The following is a 21,970-nucleotide window of genomic DNA, read 5'->3' on the forward strand; positions in this document are numbered from 1 at the left end:
TCGACGGCTGTTAAGCAGAAAGATCCAGCAATGCACCGATACAGCGGAAAACTATCAAAGGCGCGTGATTGTAAATCGTAATGACCAAATCCAAAGCAATATTTCCCTCGAAACTGCGACAAATTAATTAGATACTATCCAAGCGCAATGTTTGATACAATAGGCTTTTCTGCCGACTGTACTGGGGCAAAACAGCTGAAGACTATTTGCGCGCAGTGTGGGGCAAAATAGCAGTAAGCTATTTCACCCCTCATACTGGGGCAAAATAGCCAAAAGCTATGTATTTTGCCACAAAGACTGGGGTAAAATAGCCACTTCGATAATCTTTCGCCATTTTGAGGATTCTCATTTTTCTGTCATAGATGCACTATGCCCATGGTATAATGTTATTACATATTTATTCAGTATCTCTAACCGAGATTTCTTCATAATACTCAAAACAATTTCCATAAAAAACCAAAGTAGGAACAGGGAGTGGACCGGGTGCAATGCACAACAACCGCTCTTCCACGTGCACAAATTTCAGAGATTTGAATTCCAACATTTTTATTTTGTTTTAATGACTACAGAGTCCCAGTGCCAACCAAATCAGAAGCACGTTGTGCGGTCCGCATCTATTGCTGTAGCGCACCACATGGGTGGTGGTGTTAGTGACCGGTGACCATAATATGCAATCGTATACGTACAATCGTTTACAGTTCATACTGCTTTCTCGAAGTGAGCCGAACCTGTCATCTGGCGGCCACAGTCCGGCCCGCCCACAGAACCTCACAATTACCTTCGCAGAATTAAGCCATGGGCATGCCGTCGCCTTCGCATTGTTTTTGAAAAGCGAACCACGGCTGCGCGTCAGTGTTTGGCTTTTCAGTTTTCGGCCAATAACGAGTCGTACGCATTAGAAACCCAGGAATTATATTACCTAATACCGATGACAAATTCACAGTGGCAATAAATGCGTTACCGAAATCAAAATGCAACTAAATTTGGGAAGCTTAAAATATAGAAAGTAAGGGAAATAACGGGAAAAAATTTTACCTGGAAGTAAAAATAAAAAAAAATGGGAAAAAGAATAAAATTTTAAAAATCCAGTTGAAGGTAAATTAACCTGTCGGCTAATGACGTGGTGGTCCAACAAACAACCGGCTCCATCCCGCGCAGGATCGCCGGGATGACGGGACCCGGATGTTCCGGATGAGGGCGGCGCGCCCACCTTTAATTTAGTGAGATTTCAATTTTGCAAAATTAACGCAGATACTCGATGAATGTACCGTTTAAACCTCAATTAAGCCAAAACAGCTACTACAGTAGACGAAGCATAAACATAATTGTAGAAATTAACTGGGGATTCTTTAAACTGAATTAAACAAATTTTAATAAATTAGGGGAAACTAATTTTCAGTAGTGGGCCTAGTGGCTGAACTGGACGGAAACGACAATCTGCAAATGATTGAGGCGCTGCCTCGCTGGATTCTGCGCTGATCCGTTGATGCCAATATCCGTTGATGCAGGGGATAGCCGCCCCATTGGTCAGCTCACTACGCCCCTAGGTCTTTCTTCTTGGTGCCTGGACCAGCGGCACGTGCGGTTGGTGACGCTGACAGCCTGCTGTCGTGGGTTATTGGTTATTAATTTGAGGAAACAACCTCAATTGTCTAGTTTAATTAACTAAGCCGTTATTTACTATAGCTTGGTCTCTCTGCTGTATTTTTGAGATCTAACCATTTTCCTCCAGGTATGGTTATTGTGCTGGCCGCCGCTGCGATGTCTCCCTGCTGGAAAACAGGTAGTCTAGCATGCCTCTGGTGGTGTTTCTTGGTGCTGCTGCACTGCTCGGCGGGATGTCCCTCATCATCTCCCTACTCGGCACCCGTCAACCGTGAGTACTGCGTCATTATCAAAAAGACAAATAGATTTTCCCCTAATTTTTCGCCGATCTGTGGGATGAGTATTCTTTTCGGAACAAGGCACTCCGACTGCCCACCTGCGTCAGGTCTCTGGCTAAAATGCAGCTGTACGCATTTGTGTCGTTTTCAACGCGCTGTACGTCGTGTTAATTTATTTGATCAAGGATGCTTGATAGAAAGATTAATAACTTTAAAAATATGTCACAGGGCCGGTGTGTCGAAGCAAAAATAAGTTAGGAGTGTCATTATTTTGCAATGAATTTGGAGTTGATTTCAGGGGAAGGTGTTGCTTGGCGTTGCGAGGGAAATTCGAACTTTTATTTTTATTTTTTTGTTAAAGGGACATGTTCAAACTCCTCCTGGTTTTTTAAAACAAGTTAGCATAAAGTCAGACCGTAACATAAGGTCAGTTTAAAACAACGTCTGTGTGACTGTGTCTGAATCTAACTGAGGCAGACGCAGGAGCGGCGCAGTGAATGGCGTCTAAGCAGGGCGCAATCCTGTGGAAACCGAGAAACGGCTGAAAAAGGCACCGATGGGAGTTCCGAACCCCGGCAAAGTCGTTAGATCCGCGTAGACAGTACCACTGCACCACGGCGCAATACGTTGAAATCATTTGAAACACTTTGTCGCTGTACGTGAGCTGCTTCTCGCCTCACAGGAGAATGGCGATAGTGTTTTGAATAAATACCGTGCCCCAAATGAGATAGACAGACGTAATAAAATGAAACTGACAGACCTGTTACTTGATAGTGAGCGACATGCTGGCGGATGCGTTGCTGAATAACCGACAGGAAGACCGCATCGTGCTGACCGGACTGGCTCCGAGCGACACCCCACCGGACAGCGTGGTGTCCCGACCGCGTTTGGGGGAGGACGCGGTGTTTCACTGCAGCGTCCCCGTCGACGTCGACTGGCGCCACGTGGCCTGGCTGCACCAGGACTGGTCCGTCTTCGAAGCAGGAGAGCCGCAGGCATTGCGGGACGGCGACACCACGGGACAGACCTACGACTTCACCCGCGTTAATCACACTCTGATTTTCGTCGTCCGCAACGTCACTATGCGTTCCGGCGGCAACGTGCGCTGCGTCATCGAGCCCCAGGGCCCCGAGTATAATACGGAGCGCCGCGTCCTGCAGCGCTTCCTGTTGCTGCCGCTGATCACGCAGCGCAGCGAGGTCTTCGCCGCGCCCGACGCCCCGTCGTGACCGCCATCGAGGGCGAGGCTGTCGCGGTGCAGTTTAGCATCCGGCTGCCCGTACCGGAGGACGTCTTCTTCGAACTGCGCAACCATTTGATCTGGGTCCACAATGGTCGCGTCGTGGAGGGTCCGTGGGAGGCTGTCTACCGGGGTCTGGTGCCCAGAACGGAAGGACCGCGTGACGTTGAGCCGTACTACTTGGGAGGGTCGGCCAACAGCCCGGGCCAGCTGGAACACGTTAGACTCTACTTCCGGGCCGTCAAACTGGCCGATGAAGGATACATCCAGTGCTGGTTCCGGCCGCATCAGTACCTCCATGAATGGGTCGTGCAGACGACGACGCTGATGGTTACTCCCAAGAACAGCACCCTGTAGAGCAGCATTGTGCAAGATCCGGCAGGGGATCATTCTGCTGTCGCCGTCGATGCGCTGTAAAAATTTTACCAAAAACTAACCGCAATGCCCGCTTTCCTGACGGAGATGACCTTTCTGTCTAATTCTCATGGGCTTTTTTTCATTTCCTATTGGCGGAAAGTAATTAAGATTATTCCCGCCTCTTTATTTGTATAATACTACGAAAGTGCATTCGTTTCTGGCGGGCACTGCATGACCGAAGCGTAGCAGGATTATATGATAGATTATTCACATTAGGTCGTTGGCGATATTAGTCTATCATACGATGTTTACAATTATCGATTAGATTAGAGTTCCAAATACTATATTTCTGAGTACGGCATTTCCGGGCGGTTTTACTGGTTATTGATTTTTGCTGTATTTCGTAAAATCCATTTTACTAACGTGGGCGTTACGAAGTACATGAAAATCTATAACCGGTAAAACCGCCCGGACAGATGAACATTTCGTTGTTCCTGAACACTGCGTAAATTTTGCCCGGGCAATTTCTTTAGCTGTGGGAGTATGTAATATTATTCATGCTGGACTTCTATTTCGAATCTCAGACAACTGATGAGTTTCTTACCGCCAAACAAACCTGTCAACTTTTCGCTAACAATGCTTCTCATTTCGCAGCCGGTGATTTTAATCAAAAGTAATTTTCCTATTACTGTATAAGGATTAATTTTCGATGAATTTGTTTTATCTTTCGTCTTGGTGATGCATTACTGTCAGAGTGAAGTTCACATCAGATTTTGAATTATTTTACATAATTCCGTAAATTAAACAGGTTGTGCAATGAGTAATCACTAATCAGATACCAGAAGCAAGACAAAGCCAGTACGAGGTTAAGAATCATGCGATATGTTAAGTTGCCAATAAGTTCACGAAGACACATTAGTAATTTTCGTCAGCATGGCAGCGAGGCGCAATTTCGTGGTCGTGGTTACCATGCTTCGTCGATTTGAACTTTGTTCTTTTCCGCTTACCGTTTGGGAAGAAGTCGGTGAATTTCCACGTAGAGCAGTCCTGTTTATAGCCGATTTTGATGGTGCAGATAGTTGGGAAAACAGTGGAATATCCAGATTTCATGGTGGTGTCGGCAGAGGCATTTGCGTTAATGTGGCATTGGATTCCGACAGACTTGACGTATTTAAAAGCAGAATTACGGTCTAAACTGGAGGTATTGCAGTCCGCGGCATACAGGTTTTTGTCCCCAGGAATATTCGAGGAAGCTTCTTCGTACTGTTCACGTTTCTCATAAGATTGTTGAAGATATTCGCAAATATCTTTCGCCAGTTGTGTGCAGAGGGCAGTCAATATGTCAGTAACTTTTTGGACATAATCGGTAAAATCCGGTTGTAAATCGTAAGTAATGTCGCGATTCGACATGATTTTAATAAAACATAAGGTGTAGTTTTAAAAAGGTCACGGTAGCATACGGTAATCGTGTAACTGTGCAGTAAAGCAAACGCCCGGTCGGGTTTCAATGGTTCACGTACGTGAGTAAAAGTGCTAAATTTATTGATTGATCTCGACGTGAGCAAAAGTGAAGTGAATTATTACTGACTAATAAATTATTACTCATAGAATGAGAGAAAAATTATAAACCAGGAACTCATGTCACTTTCGTTACAACGGGAAATCTACGGCGATTAACACAACTACGAATAGACTCACGACTTTCATTTATTTTTCCCAACTGTCACCTTGACAACAAAAGTGTTGATGAAATATTCTACTAAGCGGCACCACCGTACGGTACGGAAACCATACCTCTCTAAGCCGAAACCGTTTACTGATTTATGCTTTCACATTTACTGCAGCGGGGTTTGCCGGTGCAGCCTTCGTGTTTTCTGCTTATTACTCCTATGCTTAGCAAAAATTTACCAGTTCTGATGATTTCACTTTAATAAAATCAACCTGTTCAAAAAACCAGGGCAGAACGATGGCTTGTGCCGCGATAAGCGATTTCGCGTTGTTTTTCTTGGCTTCTGCGGGTATTTTACTCGTGAACGCTGTGCCAACAAAACGGGAGACTAGCCTTTCCGGAATGCTGGGCGCACTGGATCGTCTTACGGCGGCACTGGAGACATGCTGGAACTACACCGGTATAAGACGACAAACTGGATTCCGATTAGTGCCCATCAGGATTGTCTCTCCGCCAACATAACACAATATTATGTGCATTTACTTCTGCTACGTAATCTGAACGCTAAACTGCCAACTAACATCTTCTCGTATCCACAGCGTGGAATCTAATCATCCAAGCGGAGCAGGCACACCGGGGGAAGAATCCTGTCTGGCTGCCGCAGCTCTCGAGGCCCCCTCCCGACCCTAAAGGTCACGTGCACCGTCCCTACCTGGACGAGACGATCAGCCTGCCGTGTGCGGTTGGATCAAGTCAGCCGAATGATGTGGTGTGGAAACACAAAGGTCACCAGTTACCCCTTAACCAGACGACGGGAGCCGTTCGCCACAGCCGCGCTCATGACAACGCCCTGATCCTGCACAACGTCACCTACGCGGCGTGGGGCAAGTTCGAGTGCCACCAGCGCTGTCCGAACTCCGGATTAGGAACGTTCTGCCTGCAAGCAGAACACTGGGTCTTCCCCAAACCTCTTCCCGATGTCCACGAGGTGTACGCGCAGTTAATGCCGGAGGTCACTGTGCCGCGATACATGCCGTTCGCGGTGACCTGTCAGCTGGATTTCCCCTGTGGTCCCAATCCGGCGCAGCACTTCATCTGGCGCTACCGCGGAATGTACCTGGCCTGGCCGCCGGGTCACTACCTGCAGCAGACGGCCTGTATCGAAAAAGACCGGCAGACGCTGATGATCCACACCACCTACTCCGAGATAACGGGCGCCGACGGCCGCCTGCACTGCGCCTCCACGCTGACGCTGCACGTGCCCTGGCCGAACCACACCGGAGCCAAGCTGGCGTGCTGGGCACGCTCCGACACCACGCAGCAGGAGTGGTACATCCTCACCACTCCCGTCCGGTTTAATGGGAGTTTACCCTTCCCCGTATAAACGCCGGCGTGAGTGGCATAGTGTCACCGCTTAAGGGATTTGGAAAGGTCCATAGCACTACATTCGTGTACATTGAGGGGAATATTGGCTTTCGCGCACTCCCAAACACTTTTTTGGGTTGCTTTTTGAGCGCAACATCCGGTTCGTAAGTTATTAGCGAAATAAAATTCCATAAGTTTAAACGCGCGGAGGTGTACCAAAAGTCTCATTATGAACCGATGCACGGATGAACCGATGCACCGATGAACCGATCTTCAAATTTTTCACGAAAACGCACATTACAGTAAAATCTGTGAGATTGAACATCACAAAAGGGAGACCCCCGATAGCTGCCTTTGGGGGTCCGTCTTGCTGCCCCCGGGGGCCCCCCAAGTTGGTGCCCAGGGCAGCTACTGCGAATATTGAACACTCGTCTACTTTCAACACTTTTAAAGGAACCGTAGGTGTTCAATGTACACAGATTTTACTGTACTATGAAGATCGTTTTGGTACCGAACCAGCTTTCTATAATTTTTTTCAAATTTTAAATAATTTTAAAAACTTTTGAAATTCATTTTAGAATTTGAAAAAAATGGTAGAAAGCTGGTTCGGTACCAAAACGATCTTCATATTAATGTGTGTTTTCGTGCAAAATTTGAAAAGCATCGGTTCATAATCAGACTTTTGGTACATGGTTATTTCGCCAATATATACGAATCCTTTGGCTACAAAATATCATAAAGCAATGCAAAAAAAGTGTTTAGGAGTGCGCGACAGAGAACGTTCCCGTGTATATACCCGAATTTGCTACTACGTACCGGGCCAAATCATTTATTAAGCTTCTTTCTACTAATAAATTATTATTCATAGAATGAGAGAAAAATTATAACCAGGAACTCATGTCACTTTCGTGACAACGGGAAGGCTCTAATTTAGTCTAGTCCGTTCAACCTTTGTCTGTGTGATACCAAAAGCGTAGCGTGACGTCAGAATCACTGAAAGCTTGGTATGCTTTTTCTTTCTTTGCTTTCAGAATTAAATCGTCGGGTTCTTAAGGTACGCAACGATCTGTACGCCTAAGAAACCGAGCCAGTAGTTAAATGTCCTTATTCTTACGGTCGCAGATTTTCATTCACACTGACGTTGATAGTCTTACGACTTACGGTTTATTCTCAATGTATCCGTCACCAGCTTCCTCGAAGCGCTACATCAGCAAGTCAGGTTTTAGCTACACTTGTAGGATCGCTTCGGTACAACTGGAACAGCGACTCGTCTGATTTCCAAAGGTTACTATTGAGCGCTATGCCGCTGAAGATACTGTCGATGCCTTTGTAATTTCCAGCACCATCCACGCAGTTCTTAAGGCAGCATTCTCATTTCTTAGGGACGCGGAACGGTCCCGAAACCCAGAAATGTTCCGAGGCAACAATTTTGTGACACCGCGATTTTTTCTTCTGAAAGATCTTCACCGACCGAAATCCTCCATGACTGGTTTCTCCAACAAGCGAAGCGGGGTTTTGTCGTCTGTGGTGTTGTTGCGGCCGTTAAAGTGGCGGACGCCAAAGATTATACAGATATTATTAACCAAGATTCTCCAAAGGAAATGATAAATTAGAAAAGTGCACTCGCTTCTGGAATCTGGCGCGCACTGCATAACCGCAGCGTAGCAGGAATGCGAGTACTACATTTATTAGGTGGCCCCGTAATTGTTATCATGTTTATCTAAATCGCAGTTTCTAGACCATGAAGTGCGTATATATATAAAATAAATCCCAGTATCCGGTGAAACCTACCGGACAGATGAACAACCCGCTCTTCTGGGAATATGGCAAAACTTTCCAAGTTTGATATTTGTTTTTGGAAAGGGCAGAATATTTTTCAAGAGTTCCGGCAAAAATCTTGCCGGCAATCCGGATAAATATTCCGCCAAACCTATTTGAACAGGGAATATTTGCGGTTCTAATTACGGCCGATGTACTCCGGACCCATTGGATCGAGGCATGGTTTGGCAGGTTGTATACGTGTTGCTCATCAATAGTCAGTACAGTTTTTAAATTCCATCCAAGACGAAGGAAACGGATATAAGTCTAGTAATTTGTACTTGCTCAAAATCCGAGTTGAGGGCGGTAACTTTTCCGGCAAAAAGCAAAAGTTTTTGCAACATGAGCTGATCATTAAATACGGTTTAAATACTTTCAGGTTAGAATAATGTAGCCATTCCAAGATGCTGCACCACTCTGGACGCGTTGTGGCGGTTACGCACAACCCAAAAACAAAAATCGATCGATACAATCATGGTGAGAGTAGCCGGTTTTGCTGCTATCATCCGCATAAAAAAAAAAATCTTCGCATGAGCATGCGACACGGCGAGAGAGAGAATGTGTACGTGCAAGATGTGTGAGCAAGGAAGATTTACTCCGCCCCATCTTGTGGCATGCCTATTTATCTCATGTATAAACAGCAATCCAGTCTCAATCTCCTGGGTCATGTTCAAACCGGAATCATATCTAAGAGCGTTCAGCGCTGGCAGTATTTTTTTAGTATATTCAGTATCAAATTTTGTAGTGTTTTAGGTTGCAGTACATTTTATGATGGCAGACTGATTTTTCCCTGCCTGATCATTAACAAACTGATCTCTTTAACTCATCTTTCGCCTACTTCACGGAAATTGTGACGGAACACATATACATATATAATTGCTTTATTCCAAACTCCGATACCATAAGCATGGGTACTGATTGCCGTTTGGACTTTTGTGTAAAGGTTTACAAACGTCTTTGTGCGCAAGGATCCAAGGAAACTAATGCGCTGTGGTCGCCGCTCTGTGCGGAACTCGCTCTTGTTATGGCTTGCGTTTATGCAAAGGGGGAAACGCGACAACAAATGATTGATTTACTGGGACTCAGCGAGGACTACACGCTGGAGCACTTTGCCGCGTTGCTGACGGAAATAAAAAGGAACGCTGACCAAAACGACGCGCCTCCAAAGTGTATGTTTTTGAATTGATACGTTGACGAAGATTTTCCCATCAAAACCACTTACACCGACACTGCGCACCTTGTTCAACACCGTCTGCCATCCTGCGCGCTTTCGCGCCGAACCCATTGAAGCCGTGGAGCGCATAAACAAACTTGTGGAGGATTCTACTTCCGGCACCATCCGCGATATACTGGTTCCTTCGGACATAACGCCCGATACGGCGTTTATACTGATCAGCGCGGTGTATTTTCAAGCGGAATGGAACCGTGTGTTTCCCGAGCGGGGCACCGTCAAGAAACCCTTCACCCTGGCCGACGGCCGCACCGTGATGGTGGATACCATGCACGTGTTGATGGACTGCCAGTATTACGAAAGTAAAGAATTAGGCGGCGCGCGGTTTCTGCATGCAGTTGTGGTACGGCGACAAGCGCTCTAGCACTTGCTTCTTTCTGCCGGGAAAGAACGATGGATCTCCCACGTGGACACCCGGTTCCGCATTGTCGGGTCTCCAGCAGGCCTTGACGCCGATGATGCTGGAAAAGGCGCTGGACTCGCTGCAGCCCATCACGTACGGGCCGGTACGGCACAATCCAGTTGCCGAAGTTCTCCATAGAGCAGAGCATCGACCTGGAGAGCACGCTGCAGGATCTGGGAATGCGGTCGGCTTTCAAAACCACTGCCGACTTCTCCGGCATAACGTCGGCACCCATCTGCATAGACAAGATTAAACACAAGGTTTACATAGGTAAGCACGATAAAAAGTTTGGATAAGTTTTCACAGGTTTTATGTAGTTTTCAGGCTTTTCCTTGTTTTTCTCAGGTAGTTTTAGATTTTTCTTATGTTTTCCCAGATTTTTAAGTTTTTTAAGTTACTGTATTTCTAAGGCTTTTTTTCACTTTCTTAGTTTTTCTAAGCTATTACTGCTGAAAAAAATTTATCGCTGTTAGTAACAAGTAGTACTATTATTCTTGTGATTATTGTCGTATGAATTATTCTGGAGACTTTGTGCATGCTGTGATGAATCGCACCGTTGCAATTTCATCGTTGCACATGTGCAACCTTTTCAGAACGATTGGTCGTCTCAGACGTCCGCCGCTCGTTTTGGCCCCTAAACCGTCCGAAACGACCAGGGGCAGCCTAAACGACCGCCGTAAATTTTGCCCACTCAGTTTTTTTAACGTTTTTTTTTATAATGAACAATTGGAATAACTCTAATTTCGTATCCGGTCATTTCAGCCTGAGTGTGATTTCGTATCCGGTCGGTTCTGCTTGAGTGTAATTTCGTATCAGGTCATTTCTGCCTGAGTGTAATTTCGTATCCGGTTGTTACTGAATAACAACGACGGGTTACGAAATTGTTCCTAATCACACACGCCAGAGGCCCAGAACGAATCAGCTTCTGTATCTGAGTTGTTCACTATGTTTATTCAGATGTCAGTGAGAGAGGAACGGTTGCGTCCGCGGCAACAGCGGAGAGATTTGTATACTGTAGTGCGCCACGCCGGACCAGCGTCGAATTTGCCGCCGATCGACCCTTTATGTTCCTGCTGCGGCACGAGCAAACCGGCACAGTCCTGTTTATCGGGCACGTTGTTGACCCGTCTGCGAAATGAAGAAAATGGCACAGTCTACATTACGTGAATAATATCGTCGCAGTACAATTTAGTTTAGTAAGGATAGTTAGGGGGTTCATTCCAGTGCTATCCGTTCCGGTAAATAAATTTTACATTACTTAATAATCGAGGCTGCCGGGCCGTAGGAATTTCGCACTCTTTTGCACAAATACCACGCTACAGCGTGGATCGTGCTGCCTCGTTTTCGCGGTTCACATCGTACAGTGAAATTGTGGATGGCGAATTGTGGATGGCGCCCCGCTAGTCGGCTGCCGTCATACGATTGTTTGTGTTTTTGTCGGATTCCAGGTGTTCCGAAAAAAACGCAATTCGTGTTTGAGTATTTGGTGATATCAGCACCACGTATGATAGTTAGGTTTGTTGTGCAGCTGGTTAATAATAGTAACTGCAAATGCTGGTTACCGCATCCAAGGATTAGTCGTGTAGGTTGGAAATATAAGAAAACAAATAAATAAAATAAACGGTACAACTAGAAATAGTAAAGCGTAGTTATGGTAACAGTAATAACTAGCGGTGGTTGCGAATCACACTGTTGCACGAGCGCGAGCGCAAAATTATTTACCACTGGGCAATGGTTCTGGGATTGTGGAATTGGAAAAGCGTGACGTACGCTCTTCGTGGCTTCAGACAAATTTTATGCTCTTGACGAAGACTTATTGCAACACCACGCGGCTCGCGCTCGGTGCAAACAACACGAATTCTGCAGCGATGCATGTATAGTTGTAGCTGCAACAGATGCACGATTTTCCCATACTGCTTCCATAATATGTGCCTCAGTCTGCACAGTGATTGTCGAGTATGTGCGGACCTGACGGACTGAGCACGTCCATCCCAGTGCTGCAGATGGCCGCCAGGAAGTACACCGCTGAACCTGAATGAACAAGGATCCGTCTCGTTATACGCAAACGAACAAAGCTCATGCATGGGATAACTCACAGAGTGAGGAACTCCCGGTCCATTGGGGCGGGTGATTCCAACGCCTCCACCCAGCGCCCATGTACGTTCATTATTTTGGCGTGGATGCTCTCACCAACGGCCGGACAGTTGTCGTTGACGGTGGCGATGCAACGGCGACACTACTCGGCGGGGCGTGTCCGTGCAGCGGAAGCGCAGGAACGGAATCGGCATGTCCAAGTAGACTCCAGCGTATGACGTGATCACTCGGACGCCCGGCTTCCAACCAGGCCGTGTATCGCCGGCGCCCCTGCGAGATTGACGGCTGTAATTGGCTATTAATAACATAACCAAATAATCGACCGCAGCGTAGCGAAGGTCCTTTATCTTCAGCGCTAATGCAAAATCCGATCAGCATCCATTCGTCGGTCACGAAATGCACATTTGCACCGCGCACCGCCGTGCACCGCACACCGCCGCAACATACACACCGCCGCGAAATGCACATTTGCACGGTGGCTTTAATAACAGACGCACATATGCACAGTGGCCGTATATACTCACACCCCACGTCACTCGCGGTGTCCATTCGTCGGTCACCGCCACCAAATGCACATAGTCATGGTGGCCACCACTCCTAACCACATCTTCTGGCAATTTCTTGATTCTGTGTAACATCGGTCCGTTTTGACCATCGCATTCTACGTACGTACTCCAGTACACGTATGATAAAACGTATTCCAAGGTTTCTACTTAGTCAGTACTCAGTACTCACCATCAGTTATTCTACTCGGTTATTTGAGTAAAACAACAGGAAATATGCGGTGAATGGGGCACAATACATGGGAATACGGTAAGATGATGCAGAGAGCAGTAGCATAAATAAGCGAAATAACACAGTCTGGATAATTTTGAGGATACAAGCAGAATATGATACTGCTTGTACCGGATACAGACCAACAAAAGGTACACAATCTCCTGAAAGTGTTTTTCGACTATGAAAATACTCTGACACTGTGGTCTGTGGATACAGGTTAAAACACATGCCCGGAAATATTTTAGCAATCGCCGTGCCATGGGTGTTATCCTTAGCTGAAATTTTTTATCGCTTGCCAATGTCGAAAACAGAGCGCAATTAGGGATGTTCTCGTGCAGACGCGCTTCGATAATTCCCTGTACACCTCATGCGCTGCTAATATTTCAGGGTCAGAGCATTGCGGATTTTACACAGGTAGCTACTTAGCAGTAGCTATATTTTTTTACCCGTGTACTGCGTGTTCTCAAGTTACTTCACCTTTTACCTTCACACTAAAATGTAGGAAATTAATTTCTCTGCAATTTGGTTTCTAACATGCCCAAGAAAACCGAAATAAGAAACTGTATACTTGAAGTGGCCGAAATCTGATGAGTGAGACAAAGGAGAGGAATGATTATTGTTAAGGAAAGTGGCCCGGTACACGGTACCATATTCGTGTACATGCACCGAAACTTTCACTTTCGCGCACTCCCAAACACATTTTTGTCTCGGTTTATGGCATTGTGTAGCAAGATGATTTGTATACACTGACGAGAAAACCGTTTGTGCGCTCAACATCCGGCTCGGCAGCTATGGCTGTTCGAAAATTCCCAAAAGTTTAAATGCATTCAGGTGTACCAAAAATCTCATTATGAACCGATCTCATTCAAATTTTGCACATAAATGCAAATAGCCACGAAGAACGACTTTACACCGATCCACTGTTATAGCATGTTTTTCGAATTTTAAAATGAATTTCAAAAATTTGAAGTTCATTTCAAAATTTGAAAAAAAATCATGAAAGTCTGGATCGGGGTAAAAACGATCTTCATGGCCATGTGCATGTACGTGCAAAATTTGAAAGGGATCGGTCCATAATGAGACTTTTGGTACACTTGAATGCATTTAAACTTTTGGGAATTTTCGAACAGCCATAACTCCCGAACCGGATGTTGCGCGCACAAATGGATTTTACGCCTTTGTATACAAATCTGCTGGCTACAGAATGTCATAAGACAAAGCAAGGAACCGTTTCGGAGTGCGCGAAAATGAACATTTTCTTGCATGTTCACGAATTTGGTACCATGTACCGGGCCAGTTCACTTAATATGCTGTGAGTGAGAGCCGCTCCAGTACTAAACAGGCTGGATTGTGCCGGTAACACGATTGCCGGATATGACAATGGCGCCGGCTTCGCGAAGCCCGCCTGCTCAGCAGTCCCGGCAAGCATCCATCAAGGATTCTTGATCCTCGGACAGACTGCGCTTGGTGGAGTCGTCAAGGTCACCGGGTCCTTTCCCACTCGTGCCAACACTCGAAAGCCCACATACAGTATGTGGGCTGCCGGGTGTACGTTCGAGTAGTGTAGCGACAAACATAGACCGGTCGACAAAAGTTTGTAGGATACCAGGCACACAACAACTCAACCTGGAATCCCATGATTTATGTCTATTATATTCATACAAACTTACCGTCCAAAACCGTAAATATTCGGACGCGTGAACACGTCGTGACTCGTCAGTTTACGATAATATACTGTAAACGTATGAATAAAAATTAATATCGTCTAAGTCAGAATGTATCTAACGTTTATAAGGGTGTGATTGACGCGACTGAAGCTCTAGGCGTGTCCCGTGGTGGCATCCTCCGCCAACGAAATCGGCTGGCTCCTTGCTCCCTTCGCAGACTGTCCCAACTTCGTGCATCCAGGCTATATCGCGCCAGTCGAAGTCGGCGGGATCACTGTGTCCTCTGGCGAACGCGGTCGGTACACCACGCATTGCGTCACTATTGCGCCCGGCGCCAGTTCCGGATGCGGTCCTCTTGTCCGCTAATACACGCTACACTACGGTGATGCAAATTAGGAACTGCAGTAGCTGCAGATTCTTGCAGGTATTGACTACCGACGCAATTAAAGCCCGCGTGCGGTGGCCCGGGCTTCTGATGCCGAGGTGCACATTTTCAAAAATTAATCTGCGAGCTCATATAAACTTCTGCATTTTGTTTGGCAACGCCCTGTTGATCACAGTAAATGTAAATATTTTTCAAACATACTACGAAAGTATACTACCTTTCCACAAAAAAAACGAGAATTTTCCGAATTAAGAGGCGGCATATGTTCGATGGTCAGTACTCGCGCTTATTTGACGGCTGTATAGTGCCGTAAAACAATTAAACAGAGCAAGCAACTGGATTAGGTTCGCCAAGGCAAAATTTTGGATTTCCGTTAATAGTGCCCGTTCTCCACGTGTGATTTCCACTCTCATATACGAGTACGTAAGCAAGTTAATATATACGTACAGTAAATATAGGGGGCAAAACTAAGCGTGTTCCACGGTTCCCCTGTATTGCTGCCGTCACCCGCCTGGAGTGTGACGTTACGGCAGTACATACGGTTAAATCTGGCGCGGTACATAAGCGCCATGTTTAGCCACAACGTAAACCTCCAGACGGGTGACGGCAGCAATACAGGGGAACCGTGGAACACGTTTAGTTTTGCCCCCTATATATATTTCTATGAAGCAAGCACTTACAAGCACCAGGTAGGAAACGGCCAGTGTAACTCACAAGGCGGACGCATGCTGATTGCGGATCGAAGTGGAAGTTGTGCTTATTGTGAACTGCGATCGTTGCTCTCCTTAAGCAGAGTTACAAGATTTCGAGATACTGAACTCCTTCAGACCTTCGAAATTATTGCAACCCAGCTGTTGAAGGAAGAAAGTACGGGCTTATCTGGCTTATCAAAGTATCGGTGAACTAAGACTAAACAATAACCGCGATGCGGTGAGGCCGATGGAGGGTTGGTTGCGCGCGTAACTGCTTACTTGATTGCTCGTTGGCAATCCAGCAACCATTTATGCGCGCAGCAGAAAGGCAACTGAAAAACTAGGACGGCAAATAAAGTTTTTTTTATGAATTGCATATTTGTATGGAGAATTCTCCGTCGGGCGAATTACGATCGTTGAGTTTGAAACTCTCAAGAGACACAACTTCTTTCAGGACTTCGAAATTGTTACAACTCAGCTGTTGAAGGAAGAAAGTATGGGTTTTGCTGGCTTATTAAAGTATAGGTAAATGTAAGATTAAGATTAAGTAAGCGAAGCGCGATGGTCGAAGGAGGAGATCCTTCTTTTATTTGCTGATTACGAGTTTACGACAACCACATCATCGTCTATGTAATATGTATCCCACTGTAATTAGATAAGACGCACATCTGTATTGCAAGAAAAAATCAGAATCAAATCATAACTTTAGAAATGAAATGAGGGACCATGAAATTGCCCAGTTGTAAGAGAATGAAGATAACACCTTAAATCTGTTTTCTTCGACTTCCGCTTACAGTAATAACGGGCTGTTAAGCGCCCTGAAAAACTGCAGTGCAATTTTTCAAAATTGAAAGATTATAAACAATTGTGAAATAGTAAAGAAGATGCATCCACTCAATTCTGTGCCTCAGGAAATTCTCGTCGCATTGTTAAATAATTTTATTATTCCCCGGGAATTCGTCATCATAATGTGTTAACCGCGCGCACAACGTCTTCCGTGCCCGTAGCTTACGGTAAATAAATGAGAGTGTAGTAAGAAATTCGAAATTCACTTTCGCATAATTAACACAACGAAAGTTTTTGAAAAAAATAGTAGTAAGTGAATGACTGACCTTTTAATGAAGTCTGCGCGGCATCTGGGCCAGAGGCCAGCTGCAACTAAAAAACTGCAACTAACATTGTAAATTAATACACATCGGCACGCTGTTTTACATATGTACATGTACGAGTTATATACTCGTAATATGTATATAATTATGCACACAGGATACATACAAGCATACGAAGTTAGGCGCCGGTATTTATGCAGCTGCAATACATAACCGAAGGTTGCAAGAAAACACGGATATTATAATATATGCAACGAAAATTAGATGTACTTATAGAAATATTCAAGTACCGATGTAGGTATAGAGATTATAGAGATACTTGATACGCCATCCTCCGCTCTGTGCCTGGCGCCACACAAATCACTGCAGTAGCTATTAATGATTCGATGGCCGTCTGAACAATTTCGCTGGATGCCGCAAAGTAGACAGAATCATTCACACCAGCTACTAAATTCAATTAATAAATAATCATCGCTGATGCGCTGAATGCATGATTCGATCCTTGTTGTCCAATGTGGGATCAAACCCAAAAATTACTGTCCTCAGTTAATGTGATCTGCTAAATGGAGGATGAAGGCCAAAGTGCAGCAAGGAATACGGGTAATTTTTGAAGAAAAAATTCTGGAGAACTTTGCACAGCGGAGCATCACTCAACAGCCGAAGAACAGCGCAAATACACTGTACTAGTCGACAGCTATCGGCACTGATCATGCTCGTGCAACGGAGACCAAACTACAACGACGAACAATAATCGCAGATAATCTTCGGTATGCATCGTATCGAAGCCAGATAAGTGGCTCAACCCGCTACCTTGACAGCTAAGTGCCTCCCTCTAATCCTTATAACAGAGGAATAGACAAAGCAGTTATCGTGTTTGCTCTTCCATCCCTGACAATGCGTTGCTGCAAACTGTATGTGGAAAGTATATATGTTATATGCATGTGTGGAAGAATTTAGACAGTCCTTTCTTCATTTAATGCTTGCGCTCAGCCGAAGCTAGGCAAACTGGCAAAGCTAATCGGCCCGTGCGCAAAAATCAGATTCCTTCGGGAACGTTACATAAGGCCTCATATTAAGCCAAGACTATACAGATGCATATCAAACACCAAAGTACTGTTATTATTCAGAAATGATCAGTCAGGAACAAGAAAATGAAAAACGCACGAGGATATGGTAGTGTTAGTTATTCGTCAGTGAACTCCATCTTACATTATGGTACAGCATCCAAACTTATTAAAATTGCGTCCGTTGCGTGTCCGCTCACTAGCAGCGCGTTTTTCGGCAAGTGATTTCATCCGCTGTTCGTAAAGAGCCTGAAAGCGAGCCGCTTCCGCATTCAGATACGCAATGTATTCCCAGTCCTGCAATGTTCACAGTTTACAGATGGTAGAGTTTAGACTGCAACGGTATAAAGGCATCTAAATCATTTTTCCTCTAAAAAATTGTAGTGAAAATAATAATTTGTGAAGACAACAATTTACAGAGATACAGCGGAATTAGAAGCGGTAGCAAGATAAAAGTACTTGAAATTACAAGCTAACGAATTTACAAACCTCTAAATGATTTATTTATTACGTTCGCTATGACGTTGAAATATTCAAAACACATTCAAAATACTTGCGTTTTGAGAAAATACTTACATTTGCAAAAGTTTTCGGTTCGGCTTCCCCACAGACATCCCCTTCTGTAAAGGACAATAATTATTAAGAGTCAAATTTATTTTATTAATCTTAATCTTGTCTTAAGTAGAGATTCTACCGATTTCGACCTCTTTTCACTGTTCTCTCTGGCGAAATGCGTGTCCTTGTGTTGCATGCTAACTATGCATTTCACCAAACACTATGATATTTTCACTACATAAGTTAGAAGTTTGAACTCGGTTTGGGTATTTTAAAGTGTAAAAGTTACTGATTTAAAGTCGTTATTTTGCGGACGCATTAACAATTCAAGCAGATTTTTTAAATTTTTCATTCAAGCACAACAATGTGTTCCGATGGAATGACTAAAGTATTGTGGAGCGATTTTTCAAAAAAACCCATCCGGTGCTGCAAAAAACAAACTTTATTACACCCAAAGTTACTTTTTTTTATTTGTTAAAGAGTACATAAACATTTTCCACGAAAACGCTTCACAATTCTTTTTGAAAATGATTTTTCTGAAGTCTGATCAAAGTTAGAAATTTTCTGAAACCTTTGCGAATTGTTATTGATCTTAGAAGTTGTTTTTCGAAAATTGTTCAGGATGGGACGAAGAACCTTCTTTTGTACTGCGCTTTCCTTTGGTCTTACCGATTCTGCGCATGCAGTGCCGCCACACTAGATTGTGTGCACACCGAAGAGGGGACTTTGGCCACTCTTTCAGGTGCACTCACGGGACAGCGCTATATCTTTCCATTGTCTAGCGCCTTTGTCATGCTCTATGCGTCCTCACTGTGTAAACATGAGCCTTGTCTGCTCCTACCACACTTGCTAACTGGCATGGTATATAACAACCACAAGGCATCTTTCAGAATGAAAGAAGCGCTTCTTGAAGCAATCTTACTTTCACCGATTTTGACCACAGGTGGCAGTAGTGTAGAAAGATACGCCAGCCCGCCGAATCGCTCCTGGTCGGCAACGAAAAAACTTGAATAACTTTTTTCTTTTCACCGTAATTTTACTAAACTTCCGCCCAGTGATAGATGTCACCCTTCTTATTACAACTGTAGAATTTCGAAAATCTCGTTTTCCATCTTGCGACCATAGTACAAATTCTCCTTAATCTAGTCTTGATACTCCAACGTTTCAGGGTAAATTGGTTAAGTAATCACTATTCCCACAGTCTGCAGCAAATTTTGAACGTCTAAACAGAATTTTACGGTATAGGAGTCAAAATGTAAACAAACAGCAAAACAACGGTCATTTTGTTCGTTGATTTTTGCCCAGAAGGGGCTTTTTTGAGTTTATTCTAACGTTAAATCTACCATCATGCAACGAACAAAATTTTCGAGAGGCGAACCGATAACTGGTCCCTGGTAAACAGTAATAATTAGGCTTGTACAATAGTACCTATTATACTTGCGGATACAGCCATCGATTCCAAATTCCACACAAAATAATAAACGAGTTTTTAATAGCTGTTATACAAATTTTGATTCAGTTAATCAGCCAACAGAAGTTTATATTAAAAAAGTCGCACTTTGAGATTTCTTTATGCACACTAAGCCAATGTACAACATCACTTGTACTCGCATAGTACGTATCGGTATATTTTGTATTATAACACATATAAAAGATGAAGATTCAACTAGTAAAATAAAATCAGCGGACCGGGGTTGTGCACTCCTGTCAGTCGCTGCCGGCCCTATGTTGGTCGGGACAAGAATCTTGCCAAATGGAAGGAGACAGGGAGATCGGTCGAAGCAGAGGATTAGCGAATAATAGCGTCTTCCCTAAAGATGTGCTTGCTGTCTATCTGTTTAGAATTCTCTGAGTCTGGTTCTGTTGAACGTCTTGCTCTCGCTTGCGAGCTGCCGCATACGATCTGCCTGTTGCAGTGTTATAGCCTCCATTGTAACTCTGCGTGAGCGAATTAACGTACTTTGCATAGAATGTTCTGTCTGTCACCTGAGTAATGCATTGCTGAGTATATAAACCGATCCGTGTTCGGAACAAATATGTAGCCGAATTAAATAAATCCGAATAAAGCAATCGCAAAGTACGGCTTTTTTTAAGCTAAGTCGCAGTCAAGCTGAACAGAGGTTAGCTACAGATAGGCAAGATACATAAAATAAAGGCGGCCCCATAGTCAACCTGTTTTTGAGACGGAGAAAAGGTTTCTCGAGGGCCAGGCGTCGACGGAGTTTCCGTGGTAACGGATTTCCCACGACACGGTCACTCTACGCATACGCAGGACCAGCTGAAAGTACGTTTTGACCAGGGGCCAAGGCTGACACTATTTCAAGCCGGTTCAGAGGAATGATACCGTACTGTAGCCGTAAATCAAAATATTACAAATTTCCCGCATCCTGTCCTGCTCATATCCCATCACGACTGACTTCCTTTAACCTTTAAACGGAAATTTACAGTAATTTGAAACGAAATGTTATTGAATTGATTGCCGATAAGTTATTAGCTAATGAGATTTATTTCACAAAATGCGGTAACATCACAGTTCCAAAACAGCAAGTCAAAGTAACAAAATTTCATTTAACGCTGCCGCTCCTTCCATCGTCCCGAGCACGGAAGCAGCGTTGCCTCGCTGAATTTCCAGCGACAGACGTTGACGGAGATACTCATGGGAGCGAGGCTCTCCCGTATGCTGTCGGAGTCGTTTGCCAATTTCTTTTACTAAACGGCTAGCTGATTTTCCCCATGGTCCAAGAGTTTCAAAGGCCAGCGGTGTGAAGATGTATCTGCCCAGCAGGTACGAGTACAATGCCGCTTGCATTAGTTATTAGCTTGCATAAGTTGTGTTTATTCGGTTAGTCCGGAAGTGTTGTGTGCCGCACTATGGGGCGTCATCCTGTGATTAATAATAATAACGGAATTTATTGTCCTTCGCTACGGAGCATTGCCCCCTTTAAGCTAAGACAGAAAAGATGGAAAACAAACAGAAATTTTCGTGTAAAAAGAAGGATGTTGTATCCAAGATCAAACAGATTCTACAGATATCACTTGGAGCCTCCTGTACAGTCAGTTTCAGCTGAAATTTAACAAAACAACAACGACAGCACATATGTTTCAAGCGGCAAACTGAGGGTGATTCTTAATCCACAGAGGATGCTTCTTAATCCACGTAAGTTTCATCCAATCCACGTCGTCGAGTGCCTTCTGGAACGCAGAGAGGGACTTGTAGGATTCTGGAGGTAAAGGAAGCTCATTCCACAAGGTCGCAAGTTGCTCCACGTGCGATCCATGGACAGCAGTCACGGTAGTTCCGCATACTGATGTTGGAGCCGGCATTATTGGGTGAGGATGGTGAGCCATATAACAGATTGAAGCGCAGCAGCCGAACCGACAAACTTTACAAAACAAAAATTTCCTAGCGGGACTTTACAAAACCATAATTTATACACAAAAACAAGCGCTTTCTTTACACGGGGTAACTTGAGGCTATCCCATTTTAGTTCCTTTAAGCGTTCTTCGTAATCCGACATATTACTTCCGAGACGAATGCTTTTCACAAAGCGAACTTGGCACTTTTCAATGATATCACTAGACATTTTAAGTACTGGGTGGACACAGGAAGCACAGTAATCGATTACCGGTAAAACTAACGACTCGAACAGGTGGATTTTAG

General features: G+C 44.5%; 2 protein-coding genes across 6 annotated transcripts; one reads left to right on the plus strand and one right to left on the minus strand.

The window, feature by feature from the left end:
- Positions 1–2,643: 2,643 nt before the first annotated feature.
- On the minus strand, positions 2,644–5,106 carry LOC129602725 (uncharacterized). Its single transcript, XM_055501849.1, has 2 exons — positions 4,488–5,106; positions 2,644–3,534 (listed from the first exon to the last, which is right to left on the minus strand). The coding sequence occupies exon 2, from the start codon at positions 3,511–3,513 to the stop codon at positions 2,932–2,934; it is 582 nt and encodes a 193-aa protein (XP_055357824.1). The 5' UTR covers positions 3,514–3,534; positions 4,488–5,106; the 3' UTR covers positions 2,644–2,931.
- A 198-nt stretch (positions 5,107–5,304) lies between these two features.
- On the plus strand, positions 5,305–8,027 carry LOC129580810 (uncharacterized). 5 transcript variants are annotated; one of them, XM_055471528.1, is made up of 3 exons: positions 5,305–5,609; positions 5,749–6,541; positions 7,897–8,027. In XM_055471528.1, the coding sequence occupies exons 1-2, from the start codon at positions 5,447–5,449 to the stop codon at positions 6,531–6,533; spliced, it is 948 nt and encodes a 315-aa protein (XP_055327503.1). In that variant the 5' UTR covers positions 5,305–5,446; the 3' UTR covers positions 6,534–6,541; positions 7,897–8,027. The 5 variants fall into 5 exon arrangements, with proteins under 5 accessions (XP_055327503.1, XP_055327494.1, XP_055327485.1 ...); XM_055471519.1 differs by lacking the exon at positions 7,897–8,027 and adding an exon at positions 7,383–7,500; XM_055471510.1 differs by lacking the exon at positions 7,897–8,027 and adding an exon at positions 7,383–7,432 and having other exon boundaries at positions 5,749–6,580.
- The last annotated feature ends 13,943 nt before the right edge of the window (positions 8,028–21,970 follow it).

This window comes from Paramacrobiotus metropolitanus, unplaced genomic scaffold (assembly GCF_019649055.1).
Source record: "Paramacrobiotus metropolitanus isolate TYO unplaced genomic scaffold, Prichtersi_v1.0 Parri_scaffold0000001, whole genome shotgun sequence".
NCBI lineage: Eukaryota > Metazoa > Tardigrada > Eutardigrada > Parachela > Macrobiotidae > Paramacrobiotus > Paramacrobiotus metropolitanus.

Coding starts and splice junctions, on each gene's coding strand:
- LOC129580810 (XM_055471528.1), top strand. CDS start 5,447: ATGGCTTGTGCCGCGATAAGCGATTTCGCGTTGTTTTTCTTGGCTTCT. Junction 5,610..5,748: donor GACATGCTGGAACTACACCG/GTATAAGACGAC, acceptor TCGTATCCACAG/CGTGGAATCTAATCATCCAA.
- LOC129602725 (XM_055501849.1), bottom strand. CDS start 3,513: ATGATCCCCTGCCGGATCTTGCACAATGCTGCTCTACAGGGTGCTGTT.